Source organism: Dama dama, chromosome 19, assembly GCF_033118175.1.
Source record: "Dama dama isolate Ldn47 chromosome 19, ASM3311817v1, whole genome shotgun sequence".
Lineage (NCBI taxonomy): Eukaryota > Metazoa > Chordata > Mammalia > Artiodactyla > Cervidae > Dama > Dama dama.
Genome location: NC_083699.1, coordinates 6509624 through 6528651, shown reverse-complemented (window position 1 = coordinate 6528651; position 19028 = coordinate 6509624). Strand labels below are relative to the sequence as shown.

At 36.4% G+C, this 19028-nt stretch overlaps 1 protein-coding gene across 21 annotated transcripts in view; it reads right to left on the bottom strand.

Annotated features, from left to right (window-relative positions):
- The window catches only part of MBNL1 (muscleblind like splicing regulator 1), a 209834-nt gene that overhangs the window by 106949 nt on the left and 83857 nt on the right, over window positions 1-19028 (bottom strand). The window contains exon 1 of one of the 21 annotated variants that reach the window (XM_061168157.1): window positions 11216-12170. The exons of 19 other annotated variants lie outside the window; for them this stretch is intronic. In XM_061168157.1, the coding sequence (XP_061024140.1) occupies window positions 11216-11221 (6 nt within the window). In that variant the 5' untranslated portion in view covers window positions 11222-12170. Of the gene's footprint in view, window positions 1-7407; window positions 7556-11215; window positions 12171-19028 lie in introns of those variants that run through there. One more of the 21 variants, XM_061168163.1, reaches the window with a different exon arrangement.

The window sequence follows — 19028 nt, the reverse complement described above, 5'->3', positions numbered from 1 at the left end:
CCAACTGCCAGATAGGAAATCAAGAGTGACAACTGGTGATGATTATTGAGCACTGCTCAACTTATTTACATTTTCTCCCTTAACACTGACACTTTTATTTCCAATTTTTAAATTCTCCTCAGGGAGGGATCCCACTAATTTTATTTCTACCACTCCCTCTTATGTTATTAAAAGGATAAAACAGAACAGATTAAGTTGCAAGAACATATGTAGGGCAAAGGTTGGGAGGTGAAATTGACACTCGGGTATCTAAGTTATTTCATATGTAAAAGATTTTATGATGAGTTTAACTTTTGTTAGTTACTACATACAGTTTCAGTAACATCTCAAACTTACTACCTAATTAAAACTCACTTTGATGAATTGACCAAATAAACTAAAAGCAGCCATCAGGAAATGAGAAAAAAGAAAAAAAAAAGCACTGCCAGGGTATTTCCTCAAACAAATAGTATGCTAGACCCATATGTAATTCAGGGACGCACAGTCATAAAAGCAAATGATTGAAGAGAATGATAGAGATAACATCTTGCAATTTCTGTTTTGGTGTAAATCCTTTACGGGATAAGCAAACATGTTCATGTGCATGTGTGTGCGTACCTGTGTGTGTGGGTGTGGGTGTGAGTATGCATACATCTCCGTAAACATCTCTACGTATACAGAGAGAAACTGGGAAACGAAGCTGAGTTTATAGGCACATTTGAAAACAAGAGCAGGGATGGACCCTACTTTCCACAAAATAATGTGCTTGTGCTGGTGATGATTTTTCCACTTCCATGCCCAAAGCAAAATTTTTTTAAATGTGTAATAATTTCACCCTTGCTTTAAGAGTTTGTTGTTGAGATACCCTGGAAAGTTCCAGCTATCTTAATATTATAGAAAGTACTACTGAAACATATGGTCTTTTTCAAATTAAAGAGACACAAATGTTCCAGGAAACATTTGGCCTGATTTTAACTCTCAGCTGAAGTTTTCTAAACAGCCATCCTCCAGGTGGTAGCACACAATATCCTGGGTGTGAATGTACGTTAATGTGTCTGATCTACACATGCCAAATGATGGGCTTGTCTCTTTGGTTTACCTAAAAACACCTTCATGGCAATTTAAGTATCAACGTAAAATTGTTATGCTAAAGAAAAGCTACTTTTCTTCTGAATGTGTTTCATGTTTTTAATTGGGCTTTCCTGCTGGCAGAGACAGTAAAGAATGTGCCTGCAGAATGGGAGACCTGGGTTTGATCCCTGGGTTGGGAAGATCCCCTGGAGAAGTGAACAGCTACCCACTCCAGTATTTTGACCTGGAGAATTTCATGGACAGAGGAGCCTGGCAGGCTACAGTCCGTGTGGTCGCAAAGAGTTGGACACGACGGAGTGACTTTTGCTTCACTTCACTATGTTTTTAATACAAACTTTGATTGAAAGATGCTTTTACCTTATTATTTGGAAAATAGACATCAAAAAAGGAGTAAATTTTGTACTAAATAAAATTTTACCAACCATTCCCCACAAATATTTCAACTTTTATAATTACACTATGACTTTCCATATCACCAGCATAAGCTTATTTTACTCATATACTACAAATTACAATTTTACATATCTAAAACTGTATTTTGATAACTTCTTTATATAAGGGCATATACATTAATGACACATTTACAGATGCATTTTTCTTCAAACCTGGCATGAAAATTGGGTTTTTGATGCCAGAAATATCATCTTTAACTGTCTGAAAAAATGAATGTAAATTGATTCCAATAGCTTTTAATTTTTTAAATATGTCCTCAGCTTGAAAAGTTTTATAAACAGTTGGGAATATTTTATTCCTGCATTCATTAATCAGGCTACAGCGACAGTCTCAATTCTGCCAGGTCCCTAAACCCGTCATTACAAAGATTACATACATTCAGTTCCCTGGTCCACCCCTAGGATCTGCCTTTAACCCTTCTCTCTGTCTCTGAGGGAGGCTTCCCTGGTGGCTCAATGGTAAAGAATTCGCCTGCAATGCAGGAGTGGAGATGTGGGTTCAATCCCTGGGTCAGGAAGATCCCCTGGGGGAGGAAATGGCAACCTACTATTCTTGCCTGGGAAATCCCAAGGACAGAGGAGCCTGGCAGGCCGCAGTCCCTGTGTCGCAAGAGAGTCCTACATGACTCGGCAACCAAATAACAACTGTCCCTGAAGGAGCCCCAGGGCAGGCTAGGCTTCTGCAACTACAGTCTTCCGTTCCAGCCCCTTTGATGGCTGTGATATCCTTAAATGAGTTCTTCTGTCTCATTTCTAGAACATCTATTCTTTCCTTTAATTATCAACACGCACAGAGTGTCTGCTATTTCCCAGAGCCTGTACAAGGCATTGTAAAGAAATATAATAAACCTCTTTGACCTCAAGAAGTTGAGAATCTAGTAAAGGAGGTTAGACAGGTGAGCAGAAGTCCCTGCTCTGACAGGTGTTCAAGGCTAACCTCTGATGCTCAGTCCAAGTTAACACTCTCTCTCTCCAGGACTTAACCCTACCTGGTGCTTGGTATTCTGTTCCAAAAGGGAAAGAACACTGCTACTACCTACCACCTGCTTAACCAGACTGTGCCCACATAGTCCCATCAGCCGGTGACCATGGTATCAGTCACTAATATTACCAATTGAGAGCAGTTCATCCACCTTCCTGATGGCAAAACCACTCCATATTTGGGTCAGTTCTGATCTTTGATGACTTTCCCCCATCTTTCTCTACGGGCCTGCTACTGACAGTGAAAACATATTGATTCTTGAAGAATGGCAGATCATACAATTACCAGGATCCAACCCATCTTGGATTTTCATAACCATGCATCTCATTCTGTGAACATACCATATTTTAAAAGAAATATGTACATCTCAATTAATTATTAATGAAAGTCATTTATTAAAGGAGTTATTTAATTTACATAACTTTTTGCCATTGTACCCAATATAATAGGTACTATTATTAGCCTCACATTTAGATAAAGAGCTGTAGAGGGGTTATGTAATTTGCCCAATACCAAATAATTTGCAAGCAATGGAGCTAGAATTACAGTTTTTGAAAGCCTTCCCTCTAGTTGCCCCTGAGCCACTAAACCATGCTACTTTTCCCAACAGCATTCAGGACATCATGATTCAATCATCATAAAAGGTATGGTTAGGCATAAGAGGCATCAGAGTTTGAAGAAAGCATGAGTTTTTGTTCTTTGGTTGTTATCCTGTTGCTATTGTTGTTGCTTTGTGGAAAGTGTGTATGTGTGTACATGTTCTTGTTTAGTTTTTCGGTCTTACAAACTTGGGTCTGAATTCCGACTCAATCACTTTTTAGTTGTGTGACCTTGAGAAAATTACATCATAGCATTAACAATTCAATAGCTATTTTCTATATGCTAGCCACTGTGCTGAGTGTCTGGCATACACTCTCATCAAATTAAACTAAATTTTCATAAAAAGACAAGGAGATAATATTACTCCTATTTCAGAGCAAGTGGGACTATGACTAAAAGAGGAGAGTAAGTCACCTCTTCAAGCTCAAATAGCCAGTGATAACCGGCAACCTAGACTGAGTTGGGAGGGGTATAAAAGGAGCACCTTAACGGCACTAGGTCATAAACATGGGCAGGACTGAATTTGGGAACCAGCACTCACTGCCGGAATTTACAATTAATAGGATCTCCGAGTACGGACGCTGGAGCCATACGTCCTGAGTTGGAATCCCTGGGTCCAGCTATGGTATCCTGAGCAGAGTATTCAACTTCTCTTAGCCTGTTTCCTCATTTGTAAAGGTAAAGTAGTACTACACACTTCCAGGTGTTTCTGCGAAGAATAAATGAGATAATTATTGTAATGACCAGAAGTAGTAGGTAGTCAATAAATTACAATTAAAGACATATCTTAACCTTAAATAATTCAATAAGCTTTCATTTCCACACAACAAAAAGGGATACTGAACTTTTTAGAGGAATGTAAAAACACCCCTAAAGTATCAAAAATGTCAGTGTCTGAGACCGTCCCTAGATCTGGCCTTTCTTTTATTTGCTTGAACCAAGTTCAGCTCTGTTTTCTCCTTTCTTTTCTACACAGAAATGTCTAACAAGGCTGGGAACTTTGATTTATTTGTTATAACAGGAAATAGATCATTTAAGGTTTATGTACATTTGACATTTCTCAGTGTCAATTATAAATGTTCTGCTCACAGCCCACGATTCTGCACAACTCTCATACTCTCCAAGTAGGCACAAGGAAGAGATGGAAAATAGAAACCAGTGGAAACTGAGAGGCGTGAGTCTTATGAGCTGAGTGACAGTGTAAATACTCAGGGATCATTATGATTGGGATTAAGCAGACCTTAGTTTTTGAACTAGCCTAAGACTTTTAACACTTTCAGTGAATAAGTACTTCATACTTTTTTCTAAAGTAAGCGTTGTAAGTTTCTGTTCCAAAATACTCTAGCACTTAAGTAATTTTTAAATTGAAATTTCTTAAAGGAGAAATCAGAGTTTATAGTCTTAGTTTTGCACACATTTTCCCCCTAGGTCTGTCTTGGATAGTGAGCATCTTGGACATCAAGCAAAAGGACTGGATTACAATTATACTTCCCCAAGAATCATAGGAAAAGAGCCTAAGCAAGGTCCTACTAAGTGATAATATTGTGTGTGTGTGCACACTCGTGCTCAGTCATGTCCAACTCTTTGCAACCCCATGGACTGCCAGACTCCTCTGTCCATGGGATTCTTCAGGCAAGAATACTGGAGTGGGTTGCCATGCCCTCTATCAGGGGGGTCTTCCTGACTCAGGGATCAAACCCATGTCTCCTGCATCAGCAGGCGGATTCTCTACCACTGAGGCACCTGGTAAACCCCAAGTGCTGACAGCAGTGTGGTAAAATCAGGGAGAATTTGAATTTTGAAGTAATAATTTCAAGTCAGGCAACCAGAATGCATTTAATTAATAAATATATCAAATAATTTCACACAAATACAATTACTATATTACAGAGACTGCACATTCTCCCCACCTTATGGTACCATAAATAGATACCTTGAAAGTTGCAAATTGAACAATTTTTTAATTTTGGAAATAAGGGAAGTCAATTAAAATTTCTGCTTAGAAACAGAAAACATACTGCCTACAATTGCATACAGGTCTAATCTTTTCAACTTTAAGAATTCAAATTTTTGGAAGATTGTCAAATTTATGGATCATAAACTGAAATAAATGGGATGGCAGAAGTTCTACACTCTCATTAAACAAAAATATTTCAATGATCCTTCGACTGTGCTTTTCAAACTCTTAATACAATGAAAGCCACACTAAACAAAGCAGAAATAAAAAAGAAATTCTAAAGGCCCCAATCATGCCTCACTGGAGAAGTGAAATCAGGTTTATGAGCCATGCTCAGAAACTCTAAATACTGAAGAAAATCTCTTCTAGTCCTAGAATCCATTCATTGCTCTGCCGACATTGCTCTGCCCTTCAAATGTATTGTAACTTTAAGAAACAGAATCACATACAAAGAGAAGTGCATTGGTTAGAATTCAGTGACTTGGATTCTGGTCTTGTCTCTGAGCTTAAGAAATTATGAATTATTGGTCCTCCATTTCCTTATCTCCAAAATAGTCATTCTATAATTTATTCAATTTATTTATTACTATTATTTATTCTATGCAGCTAACCGCTAAGATCTTAATGACACCACTAATATGTGATATCTTGTACCTTTCTGTATGCCTTAAAAAAGCAACTGCTAAATTCTAAATATTACGATATTGTGTCCTGCTTACATGCAGTTACTTTCTTCATAAAACATTAAATACAATGAACATCACTAATTGATTATGTTCCACTAAAAATGCTTTTAAGGTAATTTTAAAGTTGTAAGAACATTTTACAAATGGCCATAAATACAATCTATCATTCTGTCTTCATGTAATTAAATCATTTTAAAACTTTATACATATATATAATTTTATATGTATATTCTGTTTCATTTCTTGTTCCAGTAGAATATAAGAATTCTAGATAATAAAACAGAAATAAAGCATTCTACAAGCAAACTTGAGAATAATGCAAACTGCTAACTTCTACGGTGCCATACATTTTTTAAAACTGTAAGCTCATTATAAATGTTAAGAATCAAAGGATTAAAATCTCCCTTTTCTGTTTTTACATGTGAAATTAATTACTCAATTAGATGCACTAGAAAGACAGCAGAACATTCCATTTCCTTATGCTTCAAAGTCTAGAGGGACTAAAACTTGAATATTTTCAATTGTAAATAAAATATTTGGTTGAACATCTTTTAGTCTTAAAAATACACATGCTAAAATAGCACCATCAAAGATGAGTCTTCTATTTCATTTTGTACAGCTATTGGTCAAAACTTCTTTTTCATTTTTAAAGTCTGTAACATTTTTGCTTATTGAGATAAAAGTGTTTCAGTGTGACAGTAAGCTAATAATAGCCTTGATTCTAACTACAGGGAATCAATTAAGAGATTAAGTCCTTATTGAGAAGAAAACAAAGGGAGCAAAAAAGAAGGCATGAACTGATAGTAAGGCCGCCAACGACCTCATATTAGAAGTGTCTTAATAACACTTTCCAGAATAATGTCCATGAATGGAGGCAAAATAAAGAATAAAGTCTATAAATAAGTAACAGTTGCCAAAAAAGCGATAATGCTGAAGAGATGATTTGTGCCATTCACTCCAACACGCTGCTGTGGTCTCTCTCATCCCTCACACACCCCCACAAGGATTCTTAATCCAGAATTTTACATGTAAATGGAACGAAATCTTCCCCCAAGAAATACAGGCAGGAAAATAATCTCTTAAAAAAAAAAACAAAAACGAAATTAAATTCTCAAAGAAGAGAGACTGCTACATTTAGAACAACAAGCAGTAATTTTTGACAAAGGACAATAATGTATCCTGGCACCACCATGAACTGAGCTGCCTTTCTCATTCCTTCTGAATTAATTATGGACTTCGGAATTTGAGTTTGAAGAATGTGAAGAAATAACCATTTCATGTTTCTGGTTTTCAACATGAACAGAGAGGTAAATAAAATACAGGCATTTGAAAAACAGATACTTTCTATTTTATTTTTAACTGTTTCCACTCTCAACAAGATTCTCTGACAAGATACACAAAGCCAAAAGGTCCTTCACAAATTCCACTTCCAAGAATGGAAAAAGTATTTTTTAAAAATCTACTCAGCGTCAAGTTTAATCTAAATAAAATCAAATAGAAATGTGACTATCACACCAAATTCCTAAAAGTGTTTTACTTTGGTTCTATCATCAGATACAGAGCTGCCCAAGGATAGCCTACCTATGGAGTCTACATCAAGTTAATGGCTGCAGGTTGTTCAGCAACCAGAGCAGCTTCCTGGAGAAATCAGAATCTTACCTTTACATATCTTCTGCAGAGGTTTCTTGGTGCTTTGAAAACTCCTGAGGTCTATGTCAAGCGGCCATTCTCTTGCTCCCAGGGTCTTAGGGGCTTGGAGAGATCCCAACACCTGCTGCTACCACTGAGAGTCGAGGCCGGGAAAGCTTGAGGGTGCTGACGGCAGGATCACTGAGCCACAGCCAAAGCTTGGGAAGCCTTAACAACGGAAAGCAGGTGTAGAGGGCCGCGTGGTACCCGGCGCAGGGCGCTCAGTTGTAGCAGCAGGGGAGGGATATCCCCGCCCTCACAGGGGTCCGGAGGCAGCCATCGGGGGACCCAAGGGTCTGTCAACGGACAGGGCCAAGGAGGTGCAGACACGACCACACAGCACGAGCCCCTCGGGGAGCAAGGGGACGGGGCCAAGTAGCGCAGACTCGAGAAGCGCCTGAAAAGAACCACCAAAATTCACCAACAGAACGTAAGAAGCAATGGCGAAGTGCAACAAAATACACGAGGACAGGCCATTCTAGCATCCCACATACAGCCAAAACACAGCTGAGGGGGCAGACGGCGCTCTAGTTCTAGAAAGAAAAGTAAGGAAGACATATTATAGTATACTACTGGAGTTGAGGTTAAAAATCTAGTAAGTGGCATAAAATTCCTAAATCACATTATTATAACATGTATATTAAGATAAGGGAATTTACAAATACAAAAAAGTCACCGGGCGCTGACCCACAAGACTACAGAGATTAAAAGGCAAAGTTATCCACTACGAGAGGAGAAAATGAGAAGACAGCAAGAAGGTTAAACCCAGTTGATTTTTTAAATTGAGAAACCATTAAAACTCCTTCTTAAATACAACATGTTTCATCAAACACATAACTTTCTATTATGATCAGATGAGGGAGACTGAAGGAATTCAATGAGATAAGAAGAATAAAAAGAAAAAGAAGTGAACAAAGAGTGTTCAGAGATGAGGCAGAGATGGAAAAAAGAGAAAAAAGAGGAGGCAGAAAGAAAAATGAGCTTAACTCAGCAGTTTTTAATGCTTTGTCGGATAACTACTCACTGAGCTTCTAAATCTGGGCTTCACAATATTCTATTTTCCATGGAGACACCTATGGCTTGTTAACCACTATTCACAGTTCTTCAACTGCTCACAAACCTTCAGAAACTTATCTTGAGGAGCCCAGTGAATGTTAAATATTAAACAGTTACAAGAGACAGACCCTAAGACAATTTTGCTTTAATGAGCTGGATAAAATCAAGCTAGAGACTAAATATAAACTCTGAAAGAACTTTAATAATCCCTAATATGAATCAAAATTAAAACAATCAGACTCATTTAGGAACTGTCAGTTTCTCAAGACGAGAAGCAAATTAACCATGCATAATATTTTATATTGTTTTAGAATTAAATGAAAAGAAATACTACTGCCTAATGTAAGTTCTGTGTGTGTAATCTTGACTTTGGGTATTTGCTTATATATATATGTCTGTGTATATATATATAACTTTAAGTCCAAGTTAACTAGAAGAGTAATAATAATCTATTTACTTGGTGTCAAATAACTCAAATATTCTGTGCTGGGAAAGGCTGACTTCCATCCCCAGCCTCATATACATGTGGTTATGTCATATATGTTATGTTAATAACATGCAATAAAAGCAGCACTTGCTTGGGCACAACTTATGTCCAGTAAGTCACTAAGGGTCAGATATTTTTATAAAATGAAATAATCCTTATACTACAAAATAGTAAGTACTGCCCAGGCAGCTAGTATTTTAAATTTGAGAGAACTGAGATTGTGTAAGAGGATGAGGAATATGAATTTCCCTTTAAAAATACTTTTATTGTATAAACAGTGCCTAAGTGGAGACAGATGTTTGTTTGAACTAAAGCTTAATTTTTTTAAGACACAATCATGTCAATATGATAGGTTTGCATAAGAAAAGATGAAGTGAGTCCCTACGGTGGAAACCAAATGGAAGCTGACTTTTTTCCCAATGTAGTAAGTCTGACTTTAAATAAAATATTTAAAAATCAATTACAGTTTGTTTTCTGACCTCTTTTCTCAATCCCTCTCATGAAAATCAATTTCAACAATCTAAACAACAAAAACTAAAACATACAAATAAAAAATGTGGAAGAGAGAGGACAAGAAACTGAATTAACGTCGCCAATTAAAATAGTACAGTCCATTCAATTATAAGCTCTTCAGACAGAACAGCATGTCAGGATTGTCAGTGAAAATAGGAAAGTTGGTAGTGGCTTTTTAAAAATAAACATGATATTGCTACTAAAGTATCTTCCTAAAAGGAGTATGATTGGATAATCTAAACCATGTTTGCTTCCCCACTGGTAAGCATCACAAAGGAAGACATTTTTGACAAAGGTGCTTGCAATTATATTCCTGCACCTGGATCACCTGGGAACAGAGTACGTGTCGTGTGTGCCAGTCACTCAGTCACTGACAGCTCTTTGTGACCCCATGGTCTGCAGCCCACCAGGCTCCTCCATCCATGGGCTTCTCCAGGCAGGAATACTGGAGGGGGCAGCTAGTTCCTTCAGCAGGTGCTCAATATATATATTTACTGGCTGAACAGTCCTGCCACTGGTGAAAAGGCACTTCTCAAAGAAGCACAGATGATGGGGGAGAGGCAGTTATGGTCAAATAGAGTTCTTAAAAATTGAAATGACATTAAAGTCATGGCTTGTCAGGGCCTTTACTATGCTCTGAGTAAATTCCTAAATTTGATTGTCAAAGTTTTTTAAAATACTTTATTAATCATACATTAATTATTCTGGAAAAACTTGGTCTACATCTCTATGAAAAACCTGATATTTCTGTACCTTCCAATCTTTTCATGAAAGATACAGGTAAACTATTAATTAATTGGCACATATTCACCTCTGATATAAATTATAAGATGGAAGAGATACATATGTATTTCAAATCTCATAGTAGGATTATCAAAAATGGGCCTCTACTTTGGGGAAAGGAAATTTTCAGGTGAGAAAATTTTAGAGTGAGAAAAACCGAGATGAGAAGTGAAGTTTCTTAGTTGTGTGAGACTCTTTGCGATCCCATGGGCTGTATAGCCTAGCAGGTGCCTCCATCCATGGAATTTTCCAGGTAAGAGGTCTGGAACGGGTTAGCTCATTCAATTATTCATTTTACCCATCAAGAAACTTGCTCAAGGAAACTATCTTAAATTGGCAATTAAATACATTAGCAATGAAATTTCTTTACTGCTAATGTCAAAGATTCATCCTGAGCAACTATCTGACTAATATGAACAGCATCTTACTAATTTCCTTACATAATTATCTTGAATTGAAAAGAATATTCCTAGCAAGAATTATGTGTGCTATATAGTCTCTTAATTTAAAATTCTATATTCTTATTGTGTTGAAAAAAGGAGTGGCTCATTTAGATTTGAAAGGAAAAATAATTTCTTTCATATACTGAAAAGTTATTTAAAAAAAAAAATCACAGTGGGTCAAGTGAAAAACAAGAATGAAGATTAAATAGGGCCTAAGAAATAACATCTACTCCATATACTGAGACAGCTAACAAACTTCAGGATTAGAACTTTCAAGTGGTCAAGCTGGGAATTAATAGGAATTTCATTAATGGAACATACATGGTATCATGGATCAGGTCACCAGCATTAACACTATGATTTCTTTCTAAAACAAAGGTCTGAGATTCAGACTATAGATGCCATTTTCCCAGGGACGCCATCTCAGTCCTCAAGAGAGCGGGTCCGCCCAGAAGGTATCTTAGTAACTGGCTCCCCACTTGCCTTATTCACTCACCAGCATCCATTAGCCAATTCCACGCTTTATCTTCAATAGATAAGATACTGCTTCTTCTTGCCATGGTGCCATGAAAAGGATCCCGGAGGTTCCCTTAAGCAACACTTCCTGAGTGACCGGGGCAGCACCGGAGTGAAGGGTACGCCAGGTCAGCCACTTGTCCTTCCCAGCAATATTAGCAGCAGCAGCAGCAGCAGAAGCTGGAGCAGACCGTTTAGACCCGACTCCTTGCAGGATGCTAGCCAAAGCACTCTTGTTTACGCCACACCTAGACAGAGTTTGCCCGAATGTTCGCACCTTCCCCACAGAGCGTCAAAACAGGTGTTTTCCTGTGATCATGCTTAAAATCTGCTCCCCAAACAAGGTGATAAATATGCTTTTACTATGAAATTCCACGTTTCTAATTCTATGGAAAACACAGTCTTAAAGGTTTACGTTATCATAAAGAAAACTTGATGAATCTTTGTTCGATTTTCATTTACCTTTCCCACTCCTAAGAAGCAGGTACTCTGCCCTAACATTTCCTGTTAATGAAAAAAAGGATGTTACCATATAAAATAAATGTCATCATGCAACTTTGCTCGCTTCTTTCATTATACTCTATTTCCCTTTCTGGCACAGAGTTACATTTTACAAACGCTAATGTTTTCATAATCTTTACAACACTCCCGACAGATGGGGAAATATCAGGTCTCATGAACTTTATTTTACAGAAGAGGCAATGTCTTCTCTGCTTCTCTCTTTCATTCCCATTTTTATGTTATTGATGAGTTGCTTTTCCTCCCAGTAGTGCTTAACTTAATGAGTGGCTAGAATGTGTCTGGACATAGAAGGTAAATCACTAACAAAGCATTTACTTTATTTAACTAATTTATCTAGCACTCAAATCTCACAGATAAAAAAAAAATTAAGGTTTTTTAAAAAAATCTAAATAGTCTAACAAAGAGTAACTGAAAAACATATTATTATTATTCTCCTAATAAGTAAATGTTATTTACTTATTAGAAAATAACTATAAACACCAACACATGTATTCTCTGCACAGTAAATAATAATTCTCATTAGCAAAACTGAAACCCTACATACATGGATTCTGAGTATCACATGTTGCTCACATATCAATACTTCACATGTTCACTTAAACATCAAAGTAAAAATCAGAACAGTAATTAACATATACCACATGCCCAAGAAGTGCCAGGCATTCATTACTTTACATGTGTTACCCCATTTAATCTTCACAGTAACAAAATCAGGTATTACTACTGCCCCATTTTGCAAATGAGAAAACTGAGGCTCAGTCAAGTTATGCCACATGTTTAAGGTCACAGGGCTCAAAAATGATCACTGAACCCAGGTTATAGACAGTTCCAGGCCTGGAGCTCTTAAACACGTTGTGAAAACTGCAGTATCAGTTCTGGTTTACAAAGTTTAGGTAAACAGATCATATGTATATGGTACTTACTGTGTGCCCTAGAATTTCGTAAGCCCTTTACTTCTTCAAGATTCAAAACAAGTCAATAAGGTAAATATGTTCCTATTTAGGGGCGTAGGAATGTTAAGGACGTTGCCAAAGGTCATAAGAATTGTAAACAGCAAATGTGAACTTTGGATTCAGGGAATGTAGTTCCTAAAGTGGTTCTGGGTTTATGCCTACTCTCTATTGCCTCCTGAAACATGTTAGATTCTTAAATAAAGGAGATAAGAAATGTCAGCTCTGGCCAGAACCCTGGTGGGTTAGAAGGATCTTCTACCCCTGCTCCTTTTCAAAAACGTAGGTAGGAAGTACATAATGCCATATACCCTGGTGACTCAGACGGTAAAGAATCTGCCTGCAATGCAGGAGACCCAGGTTCGATCCCTGGGTCGGGAAGATCCCCTGGAGAAGGGAATGGCTACCCAATCCAGTATTCTTGACTGGAGAGTCCCACGGACAGAGGAGCCTGGCAGGCTACAGCTCATAGGGTCACAAAGACTCGGACACAACTGAGCAGCTAACAAGTAGATAAGCTTATACAATACATAATTCTATCATTTTTCTTAATGATGCTTACATTTAAGGAATTTACAAATGTTTTATTCTCAGATTTTAAAAAGGACAAACTCAGTTTCATGCTTTATTCCACATATCATATTTTCAGAGGCAATAACAGAGTAGTTACATTATTATCCTCACAGTGTCAGTCATTCTTTTTGGGGGGATTACCACTGCTGAGAGTCATATTTATTTTTATTCCCATAGCTGGCAAATAAATGTTATCATGTGTAGGGCCAAGACAATAACTGTGAGCTCAGAGGAAGCTTCAGAAATCCTAGGTTCATCCCTTGAGACACTGGCTGCAACCAACCTTCGACCAGGATACTTCTTTGAATATTCAGCAGCTGAAATGACCTTCTTTGAATTAGCTCTTAAGGACACAAAGCCATCTGGGGAATGTCAGACAGCTCAAATCAAGCATCTAGGGAGCCATGTGTAAGTCTGAGAAACCAATAAGAATACTGAGACCAAGCAATTAATTTGGCAGCAAGTCTAACTCTCTGGACAAATTTTGGCTAGCTTTAGCTTTTTTTTTGCTTTAACCTGATATAAATTACCATAAGAATCCATGAAAACTTCAGAGAGAAAATACAGTTATGGTAAAGGTATCTACCCTCTGCCAGAATTTAGCCACCAGCTGTAAGAAATGCAGCCATTTGGTGGCATTTAGCAGGAAGAAATCTACATACCCATGTGGCACAGCCTGGGGTGATGCATTAGAGCCTATTTACTCTCAATTATTTTTACAATCAAAAGTTTCCATAGAAGGAAGATGACGATTCTTTACCCTATTTTCAGACAACTACCTTCTCTGCAGAAATCCTTAGGAATTGGAATTATAGACTGTATCCACATACGCTTGATTTTTCTCTTTGCTGACAACAAGATTTAAATTTATCTCAATGTCCAATGTTAACATTGAATTAAAACAAATTATTCAAGATTTTTAGAAATAGATTCTGGAATTTTTTGGGTGGGAAAAAATAAAATAATTCCATGGGCTTTTACATAAGACAGAACATAACAAATGACTTTACGACCTTGGCACTGCTGAGTGACAGACGAGGAAGATGATGACTCATTGATGCAGTCATCTGAATTTCATATGAATATAAATAAATATATTATATATATATATATATATAGTCATTCTGACTTTTTGTCTTATCTATTGAAGTTACAGTTCTTACATCTTGCTGTCAATGACTGCAATTAAAAACTTAGAAATATGATTCTGATCATTTTAACAAACTTTACTTTTAGAAAGGTGTCAGACAATAAATTTATGTTTGTGGATGACTAAATTAACAGCTTCTTATTCATCAACTCCTACCAGGTCGGCTCTCTTTTATTTAATTCCGTGAACTTGGCTTTATCTGCAAAGAAATATATTAATAAGCACCAACTCTAGCCCGTACACAGATCAAAACAGGAAGAGCTGCAGTGAGCCTCCCAGCTTCTTCTGGAAATTAAACAGCGTACCAACTGTAATCAATCCTTAACTAACACAAGTCAGCAAGATATGTACTGGTGACCTAAAAGTGGAAAGCTTTAATTCTGCATTACAAATTTCTGAGTCATTTTGTCCTCACAACTTTTTATGCTTGAAATATACCTAAATGCTGGCTAAAGAAAATCTCCAAGAATGACTTAGTATTTCCAAACCAGGAAAAGGAAGGACTTTCAGTGTTTGAGATAAGGTTTGTTTTCTGTAGTTGGGAAATTTCTGTAGTTGGGAAAATAAACATTTCCTACGAAATTATGCCTGGGAGGCTGGGTGTGTGTGTATATGGAAAGAGTGTCTGCATGTGGGTAAGGGCAGAAAGGGAGAGAAAGTGAGTGAGGGAGAAAGAGAGAGAACTTTTTAGTAGTATTTGGCGTTCGTGCAAACTGGTTATTCTGTGCTGGAATCAGACTTTATCTCAGGAAGTGTGTGTATATGAGTCATGCAAGTATCGCAACTTATCATAAAATCAACAGGAAATGCTTACCTGACTGCATATCGTATTTCTATAAATGAAGTGACATAAAATATGTCCCACGTGGTTACCTAAAATAACAGTAGTCTTGGGTCTCTAAAGTTAGTTAGATAACCTTTTAAAATTTGATATCTTTATTTCAATATACATAAGCCAAATACATATATATGTATGTGTCTCAACATACATACATACTTTCTGCATTTACATTTTTTCTAAATAGGAGAATATACGAATTTTGTCCTGGTGTGATTATATAATCTTAGAGATATCTACTTTCTTGAAAACTACTTTTTATGTAATTTACTGTTTACTGTAGTTACTGAGGGATGACCAACAGAAGTAACAGTTTTATATGTCAAGTAGAGATACATATGTAACCTAGCATATGACATTTGAAGCATCAAGGCATCCGTAAGAGCTTCTACTACAATGATCCATCTTCCCACGTTGGTTAGTTGGAAATATGCCATACAAGCCTGTGTTTCAATATCTGGATATCGGATAAAAAGTAGGAAGACAAAATGCCACTTCCAGATCTGTGTCTATCAATTCATCTAATCCTTATTACACAGAGATATATTATTATTACTCTTTGACAGATGAGAACATTCAGAGAGATTGGAAAGCGTGTCCAGCAAAAGCTGTTCCATGAATGATCCTAACAGAAATGAAGAATTAATAGGATTCTACCAACACACACACCACTTGTGATGTTAACTTTCTTGTTTTCTGTTACAGGGACTGTGACACACATATACTTCATCTGATATATAGAGTTAAGTTTATATTTTTGAGAATTTATAGAAACAATTCTTACAAGTATTTGGAGATTGTTGCCTTTTCAGTTGTCAGATAAGTAAACAATAAGTGAAAATTATTTCAAACCAAGTAGCACACTTTTTTAAGACATCCAGAATGTTTTTGTTTTACCTAACACTTGAAAACAGTAGAATGTTTGCCTGTTTTAAAAGAAATCCATTTTCTTTAGGCACTTGGATACTGCTGTGTGACCTAAGCCAGGTCAGTTTGGCCAAGGAGTAAATATCTCTCTTTTATTTCAACATCATTTCTTTTATTTCTCTGAATCCCTAACAGAAAAATGTCCCCATTTTATTTTTGTTTGTTATTGACATAAACACTATATGTTGTAACTAAACGTGGCCAGTATTATTTCTTTTTTTAAAGTCCAGTTCTGCCCTGTGACGAGCTTCTGTCTGTCTGTTAGCACTGGTACTTCCAGTTCCCCCTTCCTGTTTAAAATACTTCTTCCCCCATTCCCCACCTTTTTTTCCTTCCAGAAATGACTAATCTTCCTGTTATTCTTCTCTGTCAATTTTCCCCCTGGTATTCTTTTCGTGTTGCATAACATTTACTTTTCACCAACTCTTTTTAGAAGTTTACTGCTGTATCCTTGACTTTAGCCTTCCTTTTTCAACAGATTAAAACAGTCAATATTTATGGATCAGTACACTTTTTGATCAACTTTCATGCTATGTAGATTAAGCGATTTCCTCAAGTCAAAAACACAGCTATTGTTTCCATTGACATAATATAAATATCAATTCTTTCCATTGACATAATATAAATATCAATTCTTATCTTCAAAGTTAAATTCAGTTTAATCCTGTTACCAGATACCACAATTAAAGGGTTTAGTTTTTTGTCTTTCAAATTTCCTGATAAGGTGCTAGCAAAGCAAACCTAATACTGCTGCTTTTAAACATCTCTTGCCTCTCAGCACTTCTCTGCAACATCATACATCATAAAACATGTTAGCATAGACTTATAAGCCAAATGTAAAATTTCTCTATCTTACTGAATTTCAATTGCAAAAAAGTATTTTTAACGATATTCCAGGAATCTGCCTTTTACCCTAATTTCAAGTAATTATAACAGCTATTTCATACTATCTGAACATGAATAAAAGAGTTTCTATTATAGAGAAAACATCTTGAGAAGACTTTTTGAATTACAATGGTTATTTAAATAATACCTAAAATTTACAACATTAACAGCACATGTCTAGCAAAACAATATAAATTATAATCTCAGATTTGCAGAATACATTTTTCTGGTGAATTCAACATTATATTGTATTTGCTATCTTCTAAACACAAATCCTGTAGAGAAAGGAGGGTCTTACTAGTACAATTTACAATGGCTATTCATACAAGATGTTCGCAAAGATTTAGATATATGTTTTCTAAAATCCAAAACACCTTAAAAAAAATCCTGACAAAACATATTTTAATTATAGGAGATAAAGACATCCATAAGATGTCACCCTCAGTTCCTGAAAACAGGAGTCAAATTAAGTTCAAATACTTGCTTATGTTAAGACAGCACAGGATCTTAAGCATTTACTTTTGTCTTTTGTTTTAGGGAGGTCCTCATTATTCCCTCTTCTTACCTTTCCAAATAATAAAAATAAAAGCTTCCTCATTCGTCACGTAGAGTGCCCTATATGCAGATATTTCATCTTTCTTTGGGTCAGCAGGAACAACTTTCAAATCTCTTTACTGTTTTTATTTCAGAGACTAGGGCCAGGGTCTCTAAAATCAACTAAAAATACCGTTTGCTAAAAATGTATAATATAGGACACCAAATATGAGAGTAAGCAAAAACAGATACATAGACACATTTGGTTTTTTTTTTTAATCACATAATATTATGAATAGGAAACAAACCCAAACTATATATTCTGTGAAAAAGCTGGGCCAGTGTCTTCTACATCCCAAGTAGCTAGCCTAACCAGGTGCTTACCAAAGAAAACAGATGAGCAACAAATAACTTCTGAGAGAACAGACTCTATCAGATAGCAATATATTTACAGTACACAAAAAAGATAGGAAAGGGAACTTTCCATGAGAAGTAATGTTATCAAAATGCATTTCATCCAAAAAAAGAAAAAAAAATCTTAGAAAAATAATTCAAAGAATTTCCCTAAGGGGAATTTTGTAAAAATGAGTTAGAATACTTTGAATATATTTATAACTGCATTTTGCTTTTTTATTAGAAGTTAATGTCTGATTCTGAATATTGGTAAATAAAGAATCATGCATTTCTCCATCTTTTGCTGCTGCTGCTAAGTCACTTCAGTCGTGTCCGACTCTGTGTGACCCCATAGATGGCAGCCCACCAGGCTCCTCCGTCCCTGGGATTCTCCAGGCAAGAATACTGGAGTGGGTTGCCATTTCCTTCTCCACCATCTTTTGCTATAAACTGTATCACGGAATTGCCAATTGGATCCTATGGAAAAGCACTTCATAGAAAAATTTCAGGTAATAAACGCAGCAAGAATAATATAATTAAAAGTCACTGCTTTACAATCCCTAACAAAATCATGGTGCTATGAAAATGCTCAACAATGGAGTGAAACCACTGGATCCAGATCTGATGGAGACTTTATAGGAACTGACCCAAGTTCACCTGAATTTACTGATAGATTTCAACATCATTAAAAGTGGAGAGAAATGAAATTTATTCCCTCCTGATGGGATGCAACTGGAAGTACACAGCACCAGTTGGGAAATATTCTCACCAAATAATAAGAAGCAGCATTAAAATCGAATTCAATTCTAGTTTTAATTTCTAGTCTACAGAAAATAAGGGTGATGGGGGAACAAGCTAAATGATACTACTGGGAAGCAATTAGCTAAATTCAGAATCTCAAATATTCTCTAGGACAATGACCTGATTTTTCTCAACAAATAAAGCATAAAGGGGAAAAGGAGCAGGAATTATCATAGATTAAAAGAATCTTGAAAGACATAAAATCCAAATAGGTATTTTT